This window comes from Zosterops lateralis, assembly GCF_965231275.1.
Source record: "Zosterops lateralis genome assembly, chromosome: 1".
NCBI lineage: Eukaryota > Metazoa > Chordata > Aves > Passeriformes > Zosteropidae > Zosterops > Zosterops lateralis.
Genome location: NC_139762.1, coordinates 15,966,871 through 15,984,403, shown reverse-complemented (window position 1 = coordinate 15,984,403; position 17,533 = coordinate 15,966,871). Strand labels below are relative to the sequence as shown.

The 17,533-nt window shown below is 41.5% G+C and overlaps 1 protein-coding gene across 3 annotated transcripts in view; it reads left to right on the top strand.

The window, feature by feature from the left end:
• The first annotated feature begins 235 nt into the window (after window positions 1-235).
• Window positions 236-17,533, top strand: part of ZEB1 (zinc finger E-box binding homeobox 1) — a 120,916-nt gene continuing 103,618 nt past the window's right edge. For 2 of the 3 annotated variants that reach the window (XM_083859126.1, XM_083859125.1), the window contains exon 1: window positions 236-341. In XM_083859126.1, coding sequence (XP_083715252.1) covers window positions 284-341 — 58 coding nt within the window. In that variant the 5' untranslated portion in view covers window positions 236-283. Of the gene's footprint in view, window positions 342-1,116; window positions 1,184-17,533 lie in introns of those variants that run through there. The other variant, XM_083859127.1, reaches the window with a different exon arrangement.

The window sequence follows — 17,533 nt, the reverse complement described above, 5'->3', positions numbered from 1 at the left end:
GCTGCCCCCGGTGCGGGGGTCGAGGGGCCCGAGCCCCCCCCGGGCGCCGCCGCCGCTCCCGGTACCTGCGGGCGCAACTTTCCCCCGCCGCCGTTCAAACGCGCTGCCGTAAAGCGCCCGTCTCCCGTGGCAACAAGGTTCCGGGCGAGCACTAGGTGTAGGAAGGTGATGTAAAAGTAAAACCACCCAGTGTCGTAAACCAGGTCCGGGGGGGAGGGGAGGGAGTGAGGGGGGCGGGCGGGGGAGGAGGTGACTGGAGCATTTAGACACCAGCGAGCGGATCATGGCGGATGGCCCCAGGTGTAAGCGCAGGAAGCAGCCGAACCCGCGCCGCAACAACGGTCAGTCACCCGCGGGGCAGAGCCGCGGCCGCGCCGGGGCGGCGGCGGGGCCGGGGCGGGGGCCGGGCACAGCCGTCCCGAGCGCTCAGGGGGGAGGTCGGGCGGGCGCCAAAGTAATTCCCCCGCCGCGGCTCGCCGGGAGCGCGGCTCCCTCCGCACCGTTATATCCGCTACCTGGAGCCTCCCTCGCCGCCGCCTCCCTCCTCCGCCTAGCGGTGCCTCCGCACTTCGCCGCTGTCCGGGACCGTTACACGCCGCTTCCCCCTCACGCCCCGCGCCCGCCCCGCCGCCGGCACCGGGCTGGGGGCCCCCGGCCGCGCCGCCGCCCTCCGGGCACGCCGAGCCCCGCGGGGAGCGGCGGGGGAGCGGCCGCCGCCCGCCCGGCCGCGGCAGCCCCAACTCCGAAACTTGTTACCTGCGCGCTCCCCCGGGCGGAGCGGGGCCTCCCCCCGGCCCCGCGGGCGGGATCGCCCCGCCGCCCGCCCGGGAGCGCCTCTGCCGCCCGCCGGAGTTTCCCCCCCGCTCGCCCGGCGGCGGGCCGGCTTCTCGCCCCCGGCCGGCACTCCCCTCTCGGGGGGCGGCGGTGGGGGACGCCGGCCGTCCCCGGGCGGGCACACCCGGGCGCACAGGCGGGGGAGGCTCCGCGGCGGGCGGCGATTCGCGCGGGGGCAGCGCGGCCGCCCCGGGCCGGCGCCCCCGCTCCCCGCTCCGCTCCGCTCCCCGCCCGCCCCGCCGGGAGTTGGTGCCGGCGGCCGCCCCGCCGGGCCGGTGGGGAAGGGAGGGCTGCGCCCGGGCGGCGGGGGCGGGCGGCGAAGTTTCTTCCCTTCCCTCTGGCTTCGGAGGTACCTGTTTGTATAATAATGGGTGGTAACGGTTTGGCCGGGGGCCCCCGCTCCGCTCTCCGTGCGTGTGTGACCAGCTGCTGCAGTCTATATAAGGAATTACATTTACATTTCAGACTTAAGGGCTGCTGTGGGGTGGTGGTTTTTCCCCTTTGGTACGTGTGTTACTTTAAGATGCAATGGGAAGGTACACGGCGGGGGGAATAAAGGCTCGTAACACCCACTCTCTACTTATTTTCTGGAAAATGGAGAAGTAGTTCGGTCCTCGTAGCACGACTCTTCGGAATAGGATGTAGAGTAGGCAATTTTGTAACTCTCCTTGGCAATTTTAGGTTTTATGTGGCATTTCCTGTGCAGGGTCACAGATAGGAAGGCTTTGCCTGCGATCTGAGATGTTTTCATATGCAGTGAACGGTCTCCGAAACAGATCGGAGTCACGATCGGTGCTTCACCTCTCTAATCCCGACTGTTCGGGGCGTAACGTGATAAATGACGGCCTTTCCAGGGGCTAACGGGTTGGTTTGATTGCGTTGAACTTAAAAGGCTTTTCTTATTTTTGCTGTGTGCGTTTTCTAGCAAGTATTCTTCTTTGCACGCTCATGTTATTAATTCCTTGTCCTAGTGTAAATATGTATATTTAGCTCATGATTTTGCTGTGGTAAAGGTAAGTTTGGAAAGTGCTTTTCTCTTTACCTTATTAAAAATGTGGATGATCAGAGAAAGGGGCTTTTCTTGTTGCTGACGACAACATGTGTGACATGTGAGTCTGAACCACCCAGCGTCTGTGCAGGAGCTGTAAACATCTTTACCTGAACAGGAAAGAAAATGGATTTTTCTCTTAAAGATCCAGTGATATGAATACCGTACTCTTAAAGCATATCAACAGATGACTTGAGAGAGAAATTTTCTGAAAACCTGGCTTTTGAAATCGACGGGAAAAAAGATCCTTGATTGCTGCAGCAAATGGCAACTTGTGCAGGTAGAAAAAAAAAAGATGGTGTTTAGTTTTCTCCTGCATGCATGTCAGCCCCCTCCTGTCTGCTGCTTTCGTTCTCAAGGGAGGGATTTATTTACCACGCTTGCTGTCAGTGTTTTTCCTTTGTGCTTAATATTAGAAAACCAGATTTAAGGCTGTTTAGCACAAACCATTTTGTCTGTATCGTGTATCACTTGCAGAAAACAAAAGGTGTATAAGATGTGGTATCATTCCAGGTATTTTTCATCTTCATCACTTTTGGGTCTCATTGCTGCACCCACTTTATTATAAAAAGCCTCTGAGTCTTTATCAACTAGTTCTGCAATGTAAAATGTAGTGTGTCTTGGTTTAGGCTGGTTTTGGTTCCTTTTATTGAGAAATTAAAACCAACTTAAGTCGTGCATTGGAGCATCAGGATCGGTTAGATAATAGAATCTGGATAATAGAGATTTCTCAGCAGTGGATTTATGTTTGACTTGCAAATATTTACTGAAGAAAATGCATAGAAAAAATGTTAACCCTTTAACCTTTAAAATAAATAAGTGTGAGGTTTTTTTCCCCCAAAGTCTCTAAATGCACTTGGTTCTTATAGGTATCTGCTATTAATGAGGAGTGTGCATAGGGGAGATGCATTAGCAACTGGCTTGTTTGTAGCATAAAAAACAAAAGCATTTTTATGCTGTTTCCTCTCCACTTTCCCACAGAATAGGAGACTATTGCAGAGAGATTGCACTAGACATCCAGTATGCCCGTTAATAATACTGAGCTATGGCATGGAGTTATTATACTGTAAACTTTTCTTCTTTTTATCTCTTGTTAAACTTAATACAGCTATTCTTACACTGTAAACTTCTGTTTTGTTTTTCCTTTTTTTCCCCTGCTTTCTCTGTGTTTAGGAGCCATCCTGGTGCATTAAGTCTAGCTAGAAAGACAGTCTTATCTTCTTAACTCTAGAGCTGGTTCCTTTCCTACCTTGTTTATTGCTCCCTACAGGAGATCAGCAAAGAGCCGATTGGTGCTGCCATTAAAGCCTCCGCTTTACAAGGAAATCTGGCACTTCCTACCTGAAGAAAACTACCCTGTGTCATTGTCCTTAGTTCTGGCCAATACACAAAAACATCTGCTGCAGCAGAACACTTTACAAAGCATTCAGATACTGTGATACGGCAGAAACACAGCGCTGGTTGGGAGTCTCTCATCCTTATCTACTTTTTCCCCTTCTCCCCCTCTTTTGATAGAAAAATGAAGAGGAGGAAAGAGAGACACGGTTTGGGTATTTTTTGCCTGTGATCTGCATAGCCACACTCTTGTGAGACTCCTGTGTAGACTTCAAATAGATTCAATATCAGCAAAGGTTTTCTTACTTTGAGTTGGTTGCAGTCAGGATTAGTTGCTTTCTTAGCTTCTCTCATGTATGTTATGGGATTGTCTTAGTTCTTATTAAACAGCAAAACTAAAAGTGATACATCTTATTCTTCAGCAATGCTATGAGATAAGTAAAACAAAATATTTAAAACTTTCCTTCCTGGAGTGTAAAAAGATATCAACCTTAAGTATAGGTATTCTGAAAAAAAATGCAAGTATGCATTCAGGTTTTCAGATGCATATTTAATGGTAAAAAGAAGAACGTATGAATCTGAGTAAATTCTTTGTGCTGTCATGTGAGGAGAAGGTATAAGCCAGCCTTGGTCACAGTGACTTCATTACTAAAAGGCTATGTAGGTTGACTTGTTAGAGTGCTATTTTGGTTGCTTTACAGTTGATGCTCTTCTCTTTTTATTTCTGTTAGATAACAATTTCATATAAAGTTTTGCTACCAAGTCAAGAGCTGTATGACGACTGGAAGTTCCTTTGAATATGGCAAAAGCATATTTCTTTTAGTTCCAAGGTGTTAACTACTGGCTGGGTGTCAGGTGTTAGTGACACTTGGGACACAACATTCCTGGTTGTGCCTGTCTTCTCTTGCCCCCTTGCCTTTCTTTTTTGCTAGGTATTGCGTTTTCACTTTAGTGTTAATTTAAATTTGCAATTTGGGATTTGTGGAATGAAGCCTGAGTTAAAATTCCAGGCACAGTGAACAGGTCTACATGGACAACTGAATCAACCGTTCGAGACCAAGGAAACCTTCTCTCTTATAAACAAATTAGTACTTCTGTTTTAGCTTCTGAAATATAATGTGAGTTTTCTTCAAAAGGTCACTATCTCTTCATTTCTCTGTCAGCAATCAGTGTTTTTTATTTTAACAGTTGTGAAGCAGGCTGCCTTAAGGTAATTAACTACCTGAGGCAGTAGTTAGCTTTTTTTTAAGGTAATTTGTTTCCTGAAACAATTTGCCTTGCTTGTAGGGTTCTGCATGTGTGCTGCTGGAAGGGTTAATGAAAAGTAGCAAGAAGATGAAACTTTCCTTCTGACACCGGCTTTTTACTCATAGGAATCACTCAGGTTTTTCAGTTAGAAGTCTGAGGATTTGACTTTCCTTGAATTCAGTCCAAATTTTCTGTTGAATATTTTTAGTTACATCAGATAGACTCGATGGGGAAGGATTTCTGTGGACTTTGGGCTTTATGACAGGTCCTGTTAATTGGTGTTACTGACTTGAGTTGGGCCCTTGCTCTCCTCTGTGGACAGGGCAGGAAGAAGGGGCTCTATAGCTGTTCCCTGCTTCCTTCCCCACTGCGACTCCAGTTGTGGTATTAACCTATAATTTCTTCTTATAGAAGTTTTCCAGTGCTGGGAGGAGAGGCTGAAGTACTCTGAAATCAAAATATCACTGTAATGCCTTTCCTCATGTGGAAACATCTGTTTTAATGGAGTTTGAAATGCCAGTGAGGAGTGGCAGACGTTTTTAATGTGTGTGGGATTCTGTATTACGATGGTAAAGAAATAAAGTTAACTTCTGTGAAACTTGGGTTGTAGGTGTTTTCCTTGTTGGGTTTTTTTAACTGATTTCTGATCAACTGCTCTCTCTTGCAGAGAAACTGCTGGAACTACATTATCTGGCCAAATGCCTCTTAAGCATCCCTGCTTCTAAATTTAGTCATTATTATTTACCAAAAATATAAGCTTACTGCTCTCAAGTAATTAGCTGTTTGTAGTCACTTCAGAAACATTTAACTAATTGATATTGCAAGCTGATTGGAGTAGGTGTGCTTTGTGAACTGTAAACCCACTCTTTAACAGTACATAGCACATCTCTGGAAATCACAAAGATATCATCACTCATGATACATTTCAAATACCCAAAACTAGAGGTTGAAAACCAAAAATTACTCTGCAATACAGTATGAGAGCCTACATAAAAACGAAGTTTCAGATTAGCTTTCAGCTGATTAACATCAATATTCCTGAATTTTTGGTGGTTGTTACCTACATTTTTCAAGAAGACTCACACATGGGATCTTTTCTGTTTTGGGCAACTAAGCAGAACCCTGTCTTTCATTTGTGGTCTCAGAAACATTGGTGCTTCATTCTGACCGCTGTAATAGGCCTGTTATTTTTGAGAACTAAATTCTCAAGTGACTTACCCAAGGTCACACAGGAAGTCCATAGCAAGACTGAGTCTCAATCCATTTTTAATCCTCAGGACTACCCTTGCATTTGGCTTGATCTAGAGCCTTAAAGGGAAAGAATAGTTTTGTCACTTGATAGTTACTATTCCTTTCAGCTTAATTATTTAAGTTCTTTCACCTTTATTGGAATATTTTTGCTTTTAGCAAACAAGTGGCAAGATGCAAAACTCAATTTTGTCTTTAGCCATTTTTAGATGGTATTAAGATAGTATTTTCATTGGTGATGTTTCCTGTCTTCATAGTTATGTAATGATACACCAGAGAAGTAGAATGTTGTTTTCTGGTGTGTTTCGTATTCCCAAATCTTAAGTTCAGTGATGCAAGGGTAGACAAAAATAAATCGCATCAGGAGGGAATTAGTTAAAGACTACACTGTTAACATCAACACCCCTGCTGGCATGTGGAGGGTTTTAAGGGAGCTGTTTCCTTGGAGTTTAACATCTGGGCAGAAATTATTTTATCAGATGTTGGTTTTGTTATGACAGTAATGACTAAAGAAGAGCCTCAGTGTGTTACTGGTATTTTTAATACTTGAAAGTGATAAATAAGTAAAAAAACATAAGTCTTTCTCAGAACAAAAATGTCCCAGAAATGTATCAGTAAGTGCCAGGCCTGGTAAGTCAGCCTGACTGGGACAAACACATGCAAGTCTAGGTTTTACCACCACAGCTGCTCGTCACAGGTGGAGCTGTGTGGGAAGTGGCTGTGGGTGCAGGTGGGTGCTGCTCCTGCCTGGGCAGCCTGAGGCAAAGGTGGGTGTGAAGAGTGTTCTCATATCTTCATTTGTGAAGATGTGTGGTTAGCTCCAGTCATGAGACACTGCAATACATCAGTTTGGGTAGGGATTCTTTCCTGCTGAGGGAAATGCTGTTTGAAGTCTTTAGGAGTTAAAATAAAAACCAAACAAACCCCCAAGCAAAGATTGGAGAGCAGAGGGTTGTAGGCATGTCTGCTGGATGGCTGAGGCAAAGCGTATATGGGGAAGGAGGGAGAGTGGAAAAGGCAGGGGACTGCTTCTTGCAGAAGATCTGATACCTGATTGCTGATGCACCTTGCTGTCTTTCCAGGGAAGAATGTATTTGGCTGCTGCATGAGAAGATTGCAGCAGTAAATAGCTTTGACCTCTGTTGGCTGGGTGATGCCTTGAAATACTGGAATTGTTGTTGTGTTGTGTAGGGGGTTTCATGAGTGTATTGTTTTGTAATGCTTTCTATTTCCATATGACGTTGGCAAGTTTTTGAAACCTTTTATAAGCATTGCCTCTAATACTTTGAGTTGATTTTTTAGCTAATTATTATGTGCTCATGTATTTCTCAGTCTTGGTTTGCTTTTCTGGTTGTCCGGTTCCTTGCATCTTATTTTATTGTTGTTGGAAAGAGTAACAAAAACTTGATATTTTAAAAAACTGTTCACAGTTGCAACTTTCTAATCTTTGTGACCATTTCTTTGAAGGAAAGACTAGAGTTGCTTTCATTTTTCCTACTGAGCTACAGTTTGTTTATTTAATAATCTATTTATCTCTTTATCTCTTTCTTGCATAGATAAGTAATATTCCTGAGTGACAGTCAAGGAGAATGGGAAGCCCAGTCAAGAGTAGTGAGACTTGATGGATAAAATACTGACTCCAGTTAAATGCAGCATAGCTTTATAAATCTATTTCAGTACTCCTGAGAAAAATAGTACCATCACACAATACGTAAGCAGCTTTCAGGCAGTAAAAATGTATGTATTGAGTCTTCCTGTATCTTGGCCTATACGTCTAATTCCTTGTGTGAGTACCTGGCAGCTTACATTCATCTGTTAGGAGGACAGGTGATGGTAGAGTAGAAAGAAGAAACTTGTTAAATTTTTATCTGTGTGTGGAGCACTGAGGCAGGATTCAGCCATTTCAGTTGGGTAGTGCTGAACATATTAACCAGGTTTCTTTGGACTCATGCAATTGTCCTCAGAAGGGACAATAGAGAAGAAAGGAGCCTTTTCTACTTTGCCTCACTCTGATTTTCTCAGATGCCATTACTGTGATGTAACTATATCTTTTATTTTAACATGCTTTTTCAGAGCACCAGAAGTTAACTAAAAATATGCTTTCTCATTTTTGAGAAGTCAGTACTGTTTGAAAGCAGCCTGTTTCAGTTCTCTCCTTTTCAGCTGTCATTCCCAGCTGTCACAATCTCCTTGATGTGAGGACGTTACCCCTGTTGTTTCAAAGCAGTTTGGTTAACAGCTGCTGTCACCCAAAGGTTAAAACCTGAAAACGGGCATCCTTTATTGGTTTCCTTACAAATATTTGCTTTTTGTTTGGTAGCATCCTTCTTGTTGCTCTCCCTTCAATGCGTTCCATTGATCCTATTTTTGGAAAACGGTGTAAAGCAAATGAATGTGTCTAACGATGAATATATTCTTCAGGATGTGATAGGGTGCTTAATTATAACTGAAAAAGAGAGTGGAAAAGTTCTTTGCTGTGCTGAGATGACATTGCATCCTGTTCAGTTAGAATCTGTGAATATGAGTAGCAGTTGTTCTTCTTCAGTGAAAGGACATGTAAAATTAAGTCTTTAGACACCAAGAACTCTCTATGATATGGGAGTGTATCAGAAGGAAGAGAAACAACTGTCCCTTAACTAGCTGCTTAGTATTCTGTACTTCTTTTGATGTAGATATCCTCTCTTTCTGCAACTCCTCTGTTCTTTAGCTTCTCACAGGTCAAGATCAGGAACACTGGAGGAGCTGGCAAGATCATTGGAGATAAATGATTTATAAACCTTTCTATTCACCATGATCCTGAGAGTGATTTCCATGGACAACACTAGAAGCAAAGGGGTTAAGAGTCTGATGTGGTAGAGAGTATTTTTACCTATGAAGTGGTGTGCCTGTCCTTGTTAGGATCAAATGCTAGTTGGGCCAGTGGTGCTAGAGACCACAGTTATTGTGATATAAAATGTTTTCATTATTTCAACAAATGTCTCTTTCCCAATCTCTTTGATAGGCAGCTGACAGACAGTGAGGGCAATTTTCTGTTCTATTTTGTAGGCATCTATCCACAGATGTGTAAATGGAAGAAAACAAAATGATATTACCAAACATGACAAATGTGGCATGATTTGAAAAAGGCCTGGGGAAATCTATTCCATCTGAAATAGGGCAAACTAAAGAACAAAAAAATCAGGCCTTAACTACAAGACTTAAGTTGGTTTTTGTTGAACTAGTAGATCCCTTAATAATCAGGTTGGGCTTTTTATTTGTTACGGTTTCCTAACACTTTCCTTCTCACCTCAGCTAACATAATTTTTATAAATGCCCAGAAGCATCAAGGATATGAGTTGTCCCTTTTTCTAAGACATCCTTGTCTTTAAAAAGTTCTTTTCTTAATGCCATGAGGTATTTTTGCCATGTGTGCTTGCAGGTATGTATCCTTCTTCACACCTCCTAGTCAATTTTATAATTTCTCTTAAGTTCCTGTAAGCTATCTGTTAGCTATGGTAAGTCATGTTAGGTCTTAGACTGGAAAAGGAGATACTGTTCAGAATCGTAACCTGTTTAATCTTCCATCCTGTTTTGTTTATGTCTGTCCATAGCCTTTCTTTTTCTTCATAGTGTTCCTGGCACAGCTGTTTGGTTAAGTCAAGCAAAATAGAACCAGTCACACACTACTGGATTCATTCTTAAGCTATTGTTCACAGGAAGGACCTAGGTACCGTTTGCCTGTTAAAGAGCATGAGGTGGTGAATAAGGACTTTGAAGCAGATTTGGAGCTGTAATGACTGGCTTCCTTCCCTGCTGCTGTCCCTTCCCCTTCCTTGCTAAGCATTTTCATTTGAAATACTAAGGTGTGGTCATCGGGCATATCTGTTCTCAACTTCCAGTAATTTTTTGCTCACTGCTGAGCTGCACCATAATTACATATGCAAATGTAGTATTTTTCTTCCCCTTCTTACCTTGTACATGTGGGAGAGGAAGATAAGGTTGCAGAGTACTGTTGGGGATGTGCTGCTGTTGAGGAGGTGCTGCAGGAGGCAAGTACTCAACCTGCAGGACAAGGCTTAGCAGGGGATTTCAGAACTTCCATGTCTGAAAGGCAACAAGAAAACAGTATTCTTGCCAACTTTAAACTTTAGATAGGAGCAGATTGTAGGATGGCTTGTTATAACAACCTATTTTGATACATTCTAGCTACTGAGTGCTGAAAGTAAATTTGCATTTCCAGTACCGATTTGTTTTGTAGACATATATATATCTACTTTTATCTCTATATATATTTATCTGTAGTTATATCCAATAATTTAATCCATTAGATTGGCTAGTAGTAATGCAAGGTAGACTTCTGTTCATAAGTGTTGTAATGATAGTAAAACCACAGAGACTAATTCTATGGAACAGACTATTCTGAAAACTTCTGCCCTTCATGGTAAGGCTTACCTTGTACATTTTCCAGATTTGGAATTGACAGATGTAATGTATTCCTGGAAAATTAAATATGATTTTGAGCAAGTATTGGAAGATAGAATTGGTTCAATAGTGCAGTCAAAATGCTGGGAGGCTTTCTGAACAAAAGTGAAATAATAGCTTAGAAATGAGAAGCAGAATTTAATTGGTGGCTGTGGCATAGGAAAAGGGAAATAGTTGCAGTGACATGTCAGGCAGTATAACGTACCACGGTTCTCTCTGCTTCCCCACGTGATTAATCACGCCCGCATAGTTCATGTGGTAGTTACATGATGGAGACAGACACGTCAAAAAGATGAGCCCAGCTTTTACCTCAGCATGTGAGTGAATAAAACCAGTGGCAGATTTTCTGTTTCTGTGAACTAAGCCAGTTCACAAAAGGAGAATTTTAGCTTTCCAGCTGTAAAGGATACAAATAGACTAATTGAATAAAAATCATGAGACGTGGCAGAGGTTTATGATCCTGACAGAAAATTCTTATGAGATGTTTGATACAAACTTTTGTCTGTGGATCTGATGCTCCAAAAATATTTTTGGCTGTACTGCTTGTGACAGTGCTAAGATGCTTTCCTTCAGAAGTGAAATAAAGTAAGGTGGTTAAGAACTCCAGCAAATATGAGCATTTTCTTTGTTTTAGTATGAAGTTACAAGCCTTCTCCATTTATGTCATGTATCTGGAAAAAAGTAATTAAAAAACTCCTTGTTGTGCAGTACTGTATGCAAATCATTTCATTGCATTTGCTTTTTCATATGTATGATGTCACAATACTTTGGCATATAGAAAATATATACAGCTTTTTAGAAAAGAGTACTCACTCTCAAAAAAAGAACTCTCTTTTTTGAGCTGGTAAGAAAACAGAAATGCTGAAATTGAAAGCTTATAAAATATCTTGTTCTAATAGTTAACAGTTGCCTATATTTAGCTCTTATTTCATCTTTCTGACTTTGGACAGTATTTTTAAGCATTTTGAAGGTTTCATATAGCAGATTCTCAGAACAAGAATGTTTGTGACTTTTCAAGTTCCAGGATGCTCACTTGCTGTGTAAAGCCTTCCAGGTTTGTGCCTTAATGTATCTTAATAGGCATCCTAATGAAGCTTTTTATCCCTTAAGTATTTCCCCAACCTGTCTACCTCTAAAGAACTCATGTATCTTCCTTCAGCCACAGTTTTAAGTAGGACGTCAATCCAATGCGTGTCTTGTTCATTCTCGGGTCTGCTGTCGGAGCACTTTGTAGCTGAAGCGTGTGTGCGCATGTGCAGCTGCATGTGCTGTTTTCCTGCCTTTTCCTTTTGTCTGTCAAGCTTCTGGCTGATAGCAGATTAGCCGTCTGAATGTGGGCAGCAAAGAGTAATGGGCTGTACAGAATGCCTGGGGCTTCTTGCCTACAATAAAATGACTCCATTATAAAGCAAAAAATGACAAGCTTGCCATGGAAGATGTCTGTACTGGGGAGATGGAGAGAGTAGCCTTTGGTTTATGATCATGTTAATGGGTGTAAAATAAACTTAATTTTTTTCAACTGTCAAAAGTATTCCTAGGTGCTTTACAGAGCAGTGCTGACGGTTCCTCTAGCAGGAAAATACTTATGAGCTAAATTGGTGATGTACTACTTGCTATTCCTGATTGCTGTATATGTGTGGGGGAAGGAAGGGAGTAACAGCATGATGGCTCAGTTTCATTTTCATCATGCAGGTGTGCGTGGTTTTTTTCCTTTCTTTTCAATTTTTTTTTTATCTCTAATGTTTTGCTTAGTTACAGGATTACATAATCTGCCCTGCAGAAGTGTGTTAGCTTTATTAAGTCTTTTGGAAGATGTGGTAATACAGATTTGAAGGAAATTGGGCCAGGAACATGGCTGAGGCACAGGGAATCCAGATGCTGGAGGAGGACATGAAATATAAGGCTGTAGAAAGTTGGATCAAGTAGACAAATGAGGCTGTGTGCAGAAGCATAGTAGCAGGAAAACTAATGGGGAATCTTACCAAGTCTTTTGTGTTGTTTTTGTTGGTTTTTTTTTTGACAGCTATACTTACCCACTGTAAGAATTCAGTATTTAAAAAGCCCTCTTGATTGTCTACAGTTTACTGTGTCATTAAGCAGTAGTGGCTGCTTGTGTACTTCTAACTTCCAGTTTCAGCTTTCAAGAAGATTGTTTTATTTGTTTCTATGGCATTCAAGCTCTGAAAGGTGATCTCCCCCATTTAAAAAAAAAAAAAAAAAAAAAAAAAAGGCAATATGTTAATTTATGCTAAATAGAAGATATTCCTGGTTTGCATCTGCTCAGGAAATTAAGACAGCTTCTGATATATATGAACTTCCAAACAAACTGACACATCAGGATAAAAACATTTTGGTATATAGAATATGGATGTATTGTTAAAACATGGAAAACTTGTCTTAAACTGCTTAAATAAATCTCTTAACTGACTTTTGGTGTAGTTTGTCTTGCTTGTTGTAGTCTGTTCAATATGTTGCTGTGGTGACAACTGAAGTGGACTCTGGAAATCTATGCTTTAGAAGCAAAATGTATGAATTGCGGCTTTTAATAAATAAAATGGGAATACTTTTTGAACAAACTTTATTTTTCTCATTCTGTTAGCTGCTGCCAGGTCTCCTTGTGACTGTTCTGGATGTGAATACTGTTTGCTGTAAGGATTGTGTCCTTTGAAGATCTCCTTTTAGTTACATGTTACACACAACTTTCCCCAGTCTCTTGGACTGATCTGCCTTAAGCAAAAACCCTTCCTAAAAATTTCTGCACCCTTCCTCTCCTCCAATAAAGTCCGCTGCCCATTGCCTCCTCCCCTCTCTCCCAAGAAAAAGCAACTGAAACTGATCATACCATAGAGCTCCACAAATGCTGCTCCTTTGACAGCAGTATTGATTCTTTACATACATTTTTGTTTTGCATTCCGAATTGTTTCTATAATCATATGGTCTTTTTATGGTGCTGAAGATTGTAGGTACTTAGCAAGGAAGCTGGTGATAAAACTAAAGCTTCACTGTCTCTAACATTGGGTAGTACGTAACTGGTGACAAATAAAGTACCTTCCAAACTAGTTTAAGAGAGATCTGTGGGGTTTTTCTCATCTCCTCTTTCCTTGCCCCATGTGATTGCTGTGGTTTACAGTAGGAAGCCACTAGTTTCTGCAGTCACAGATGGAAAGAGAGGTGTATTCACTGCTAAGTGATGTAAAGACATCTGAGTAAGAATAAGAAAGTGAACTCTCTTAGGGGGGAAGGAGTTAGCTACATATTTTACAAATCTTTCAACATCTGTGACTTAAGTGGCACTTCTGAAACCAGTATTAATGCAGCTTAGGAGAGTTGCATTTATTAATATGACTAAAAAGGTCTAGACCTGGTTTTGTCTTTTATAGGATTTTCGTAGTTGCACATCAGACTGAGAAGGTACTGCCTTTGACTGACCTGGCTGGCATGGCTACAGTGTTGTGCCGTGGCTGGTTTTAAGGACAGACATGAGAAATTGCAGAAGACGAGAGTGGCAGAACATTTGAAAAATCATCTTCATGTAACCAGAAGAAAATGTGGAAAATTGGGGTTTCATTATCTTAAAAGTATTTAGGTACAGAAAAAAATATTCTTTTGGGGGCCAGTTTTACTTGTGGTTTTTCTGTGTTGTTTAAGGCGGAATGGTGCATAGCTGTTTCAAACACCATGTTATGAGGAAAGTTTGCAGATATGAGAAGATCTGTACTAATATATTCCAAACATCCATAAAAGAAGACCTGTGAGGGATATGTATCATTGATGGGTGGGGTAGGGTGTGTGGAAGCCAGTGTCCTTGCTTCCTCGAGTTGAATGATTGTTCTTAATTAGTGACAAGTAATATGGTATATCAGTCTGTCTGACCAAGAGTACACTGTTTCTAAACGTCCCTTTCAGAAAAATTCACTAAAACGAGGATTTTTGAGAACTTTAGTTAGTTTGGAAGTAAATGTTTAGTTAACACGTATGGTTGAAGTTCTCTATTTAAAAATACACTAGTGAAATATAGTCTTAGTACTAATAAACAGGATTAGCCCTCAGTTATAACAACCTTTGGGTTGATGCTTAAGATCTCTTTGGAATTTTTTGTTGGCGAATACTAGTACAGCAGGATTGGAATCCTGAGTTTAGGATGTGATGATTAAGAGCACCAGCTGCAGAGCTTTGAAGTGCCTGAAGTGGCATGGGGCAGAAACTTGTAAATCCATATTTTCCAGGTTTAAAAGGTAACCAGCTCAGAGTACTTATTGCTAGATTTAACTCAAACTATAATGTGTTTTAAAACTATGCAAACAGGTTGTCTTTTGCTGATTGGAGTGAGGAGGATGCAGAAAGAGCTTAGTGTCTTCTCTGTAAAGTATCTAATGTACAAAATGTGAATTTACAGAAGGCTTTGTGCAAACAAAAGTGCAGTGCTTGTCACAAAATGAGATGTTTAGAAAATAGAGTCCTGGAAGGTGCCTTCTTGTATCCTTCACCTTGTGTTCTCCTCCCAGTTTTCCTGTTGTGAATCCTAGTGGCCAGCCCTTGCCTTAAGCTTTGACTAACAGTGCTGTTAAGATGTGGAAGCTCACAAGTTTACAGTGATTTTTCTCTTGCTCCCTACTTCAGTCCAGAACCATGCAGTTTATCTGTCTTTTAATTGTCTGCTGTTTTTCTTAGGTAGAATGGATTTGTTTCTGCAGTGGACAAGTTAGGGTATGTGCAGTATTGTTTATTGCCATCTTTTCTGTGTGTTGTAGGCCTCATGTGAATCCTGGTGACTCCAGCAAATAAGAAGAAGCATCTTTCAGATGTGCTGTGTAGACAGATGTTATAAAGCCTCATGTTTTTTTCCTTATTCTGGAATTGAGTAATTCTTAAAAGAAGTTATGAGTCAACACAGTGTTCTTGCTCCTGGATGAAGTATTGAATCCTGTCATGCTTATCTAGCTGTCCAAGAACATGAAGATTTTAAGATGTGCAGAGTTACAGTGTATTTTCCCCTCCATTCTTCCCCTTCTTCCAAGCAAGAATGTTTTAGAGATAGGGAAAAAAATGCTACCAAAAAAAGCCAAATCTATGTTTTTCAGCTTAAATAAAACTTATGATTATCTCTGCTATAATAGTAGGTAGTTTAGGTTTCTTGGAGCAAATCATGCGGTTCTGGAAAACTTATGTGATTATTACAGAGTACTTCAGTGGACAGTCTCTGATACAGTTGGGAACTCTTTAATTTGGATAACTTGCAGAGACTGAAATGTAATCCTCAGCTGATCAGTCTGTAGCATATGAGAACAGGGAGTGTCACGTTCTGTTTTGGAGGAAGTGTGTATTCAAAATCATTCAGGTTCATTCACATGTGCTTGCCCTTAGATTTCCTTTTGATGACTCGTAATGATGTTCTGGAAAACATACAGCCAAAAACATGTTGATATTACTACCTTGGGTATATTGATGAGACTAATTAATACCTCTGATTCTATCTCTTTTTTAGGTTTTTAAGTTTTGTTAACTGAATCTAACTTCTCTGAACCTCGCAGTTTCCTGAAGTATCTGGTAGCCATCACAGCCATCTACAAAACTCAGAATATTCTAAAACTAGTAAGCAACTGCACCAACATGACAAATCTGTTTGCTTACACAGCATGATAGAACAGGAGGGATTGCTGTACCATCTTGAACACAACCTGCCAGGCATTAGGAAAGCAATGTGCTTTGTTCACAGCGGGGGACAGAAGGGATTTGGAGAGAAGTGAGGCCTGCATTGTCTTGTGATGCTTGTGTTGTCATCCTCACATGGGAAAGAATAAGTATTTTTTAGTCATCTCTCCTGTCTCAAACCCTCTGTTTTTGTTGTTTCCCTCCATTTCTGCAAGTGGGACACTCATGGAAGGCCTACGTGTAGGTTTCCATTTCAGCTTGATGGTTCTGGAACAAAATATTCAGTCTTTGAGATCATGTCAATCTTCTACTTCTAATGGAATCTTAGTTATTCATGTGGGAAAGGGGCAGATGAAGAAGTCATACTGAACATCTGCAGGATTCAGAGGGCCTATTTCCTTAGCCAAAAAGAACAAGCATATTTTGTGCTTCCTTCAGAGATGGGTTTTTTCCCCATTTGTCAAAAGAATAAAGACTGTCTCTTGCCCAAAGGTTATTTAATTTGATGCCCTAGTGTTTGAGATGAGAGCATGTAATACAACTAATTCCTGTCAGTTAATGGTGTGTGTCCCCCTGAACACAGCCCTCTTGCTGCTGCCTTGAGAAGCAAGTCGGGGGGGTGGTCCCGTGTCTGCTGTTACCCAATTGTGTGCCTTTGGTGGAAACCGTGAGGAATGGAGGCTGCTTTTTGGCAGATCCACTCACAGTGCTTTGGCATGGGAGCTAGAGGTGGTAGCAGTAGGAGATGTTGGTGCCTTATTCTTCAGCTTGGGGGAGTCTGGGTTGCTGACAAAGTGACAGAAACGTGTCTGATTGCCAGCTATAGCGAGCCAGCATCCTTATGTGAAACCACCTCCTGTAATAAAGTGAGGTTTGAGATTCTCTCTAGTTAAGATGTCTACTGGTGGCAAAATGCTATATTATTTGTAAGATGTAAAGAAAGCAGATTGTTCCTAGGAAAACACTGCCTCAAAAACGCTGCTTTTTAGGGTGTAGACCTCTTCGTCGGCAGTAAAAACAAATAACAACTTGCTTGCTGAACTGTGACCTGTTTTGGAGTGACAGTCTTGCAGCTTGCTGAATCGACAGCTGGGCTTGCCACTGTGCTGCCTGGAGCTGAGAGCGAGCTTCACAAAGGCTTTGGAAGAATACATTTGTTTTCGTTCAGTGTTGTTATTTCTCAGCAGGTTTTCAGTTGCTGCTCCCCCTCTTTTAGTAGCCTTGAAGCTTCCCAGTCTGCTACTGTTTCAAGTTAGTTTCTTGTGTGGCTTCTTTAAATATCCTTAATGGCAGCTGGAAGACTCAAATAATATTTGAGAAACTAAGAAAATCAATGATAAGTTATTTGATAAAGCTTTTTGAGCTCTCTGATTAAGCTAAGTGATTTAAATGTGATTTTTTTTCCAGGTTGAAACAACTAATTAACTTCTAGTTATGTAGAAGAACCTGTGGTTTGTTTTTTTATGTAAAGAGGAAAGGCTATAAATGGTTTGCTCAGACCTTGTTTCTGGTAATAATTCAATATTCTGTAGATGAGTTATGTGAGTTGACATGAATCTGACTAAAAGGGAAAATTATCCATCTTTTCCAGATGAGGTAGTGCCAATTGTTAGGATTAAGTGTTTGTGTAAAAATTATATTATCTCTGAGCTAAATTTTGCTAAACATGCTGTGACATATTTGGCTGGCATAAACTGTATGTCAGTG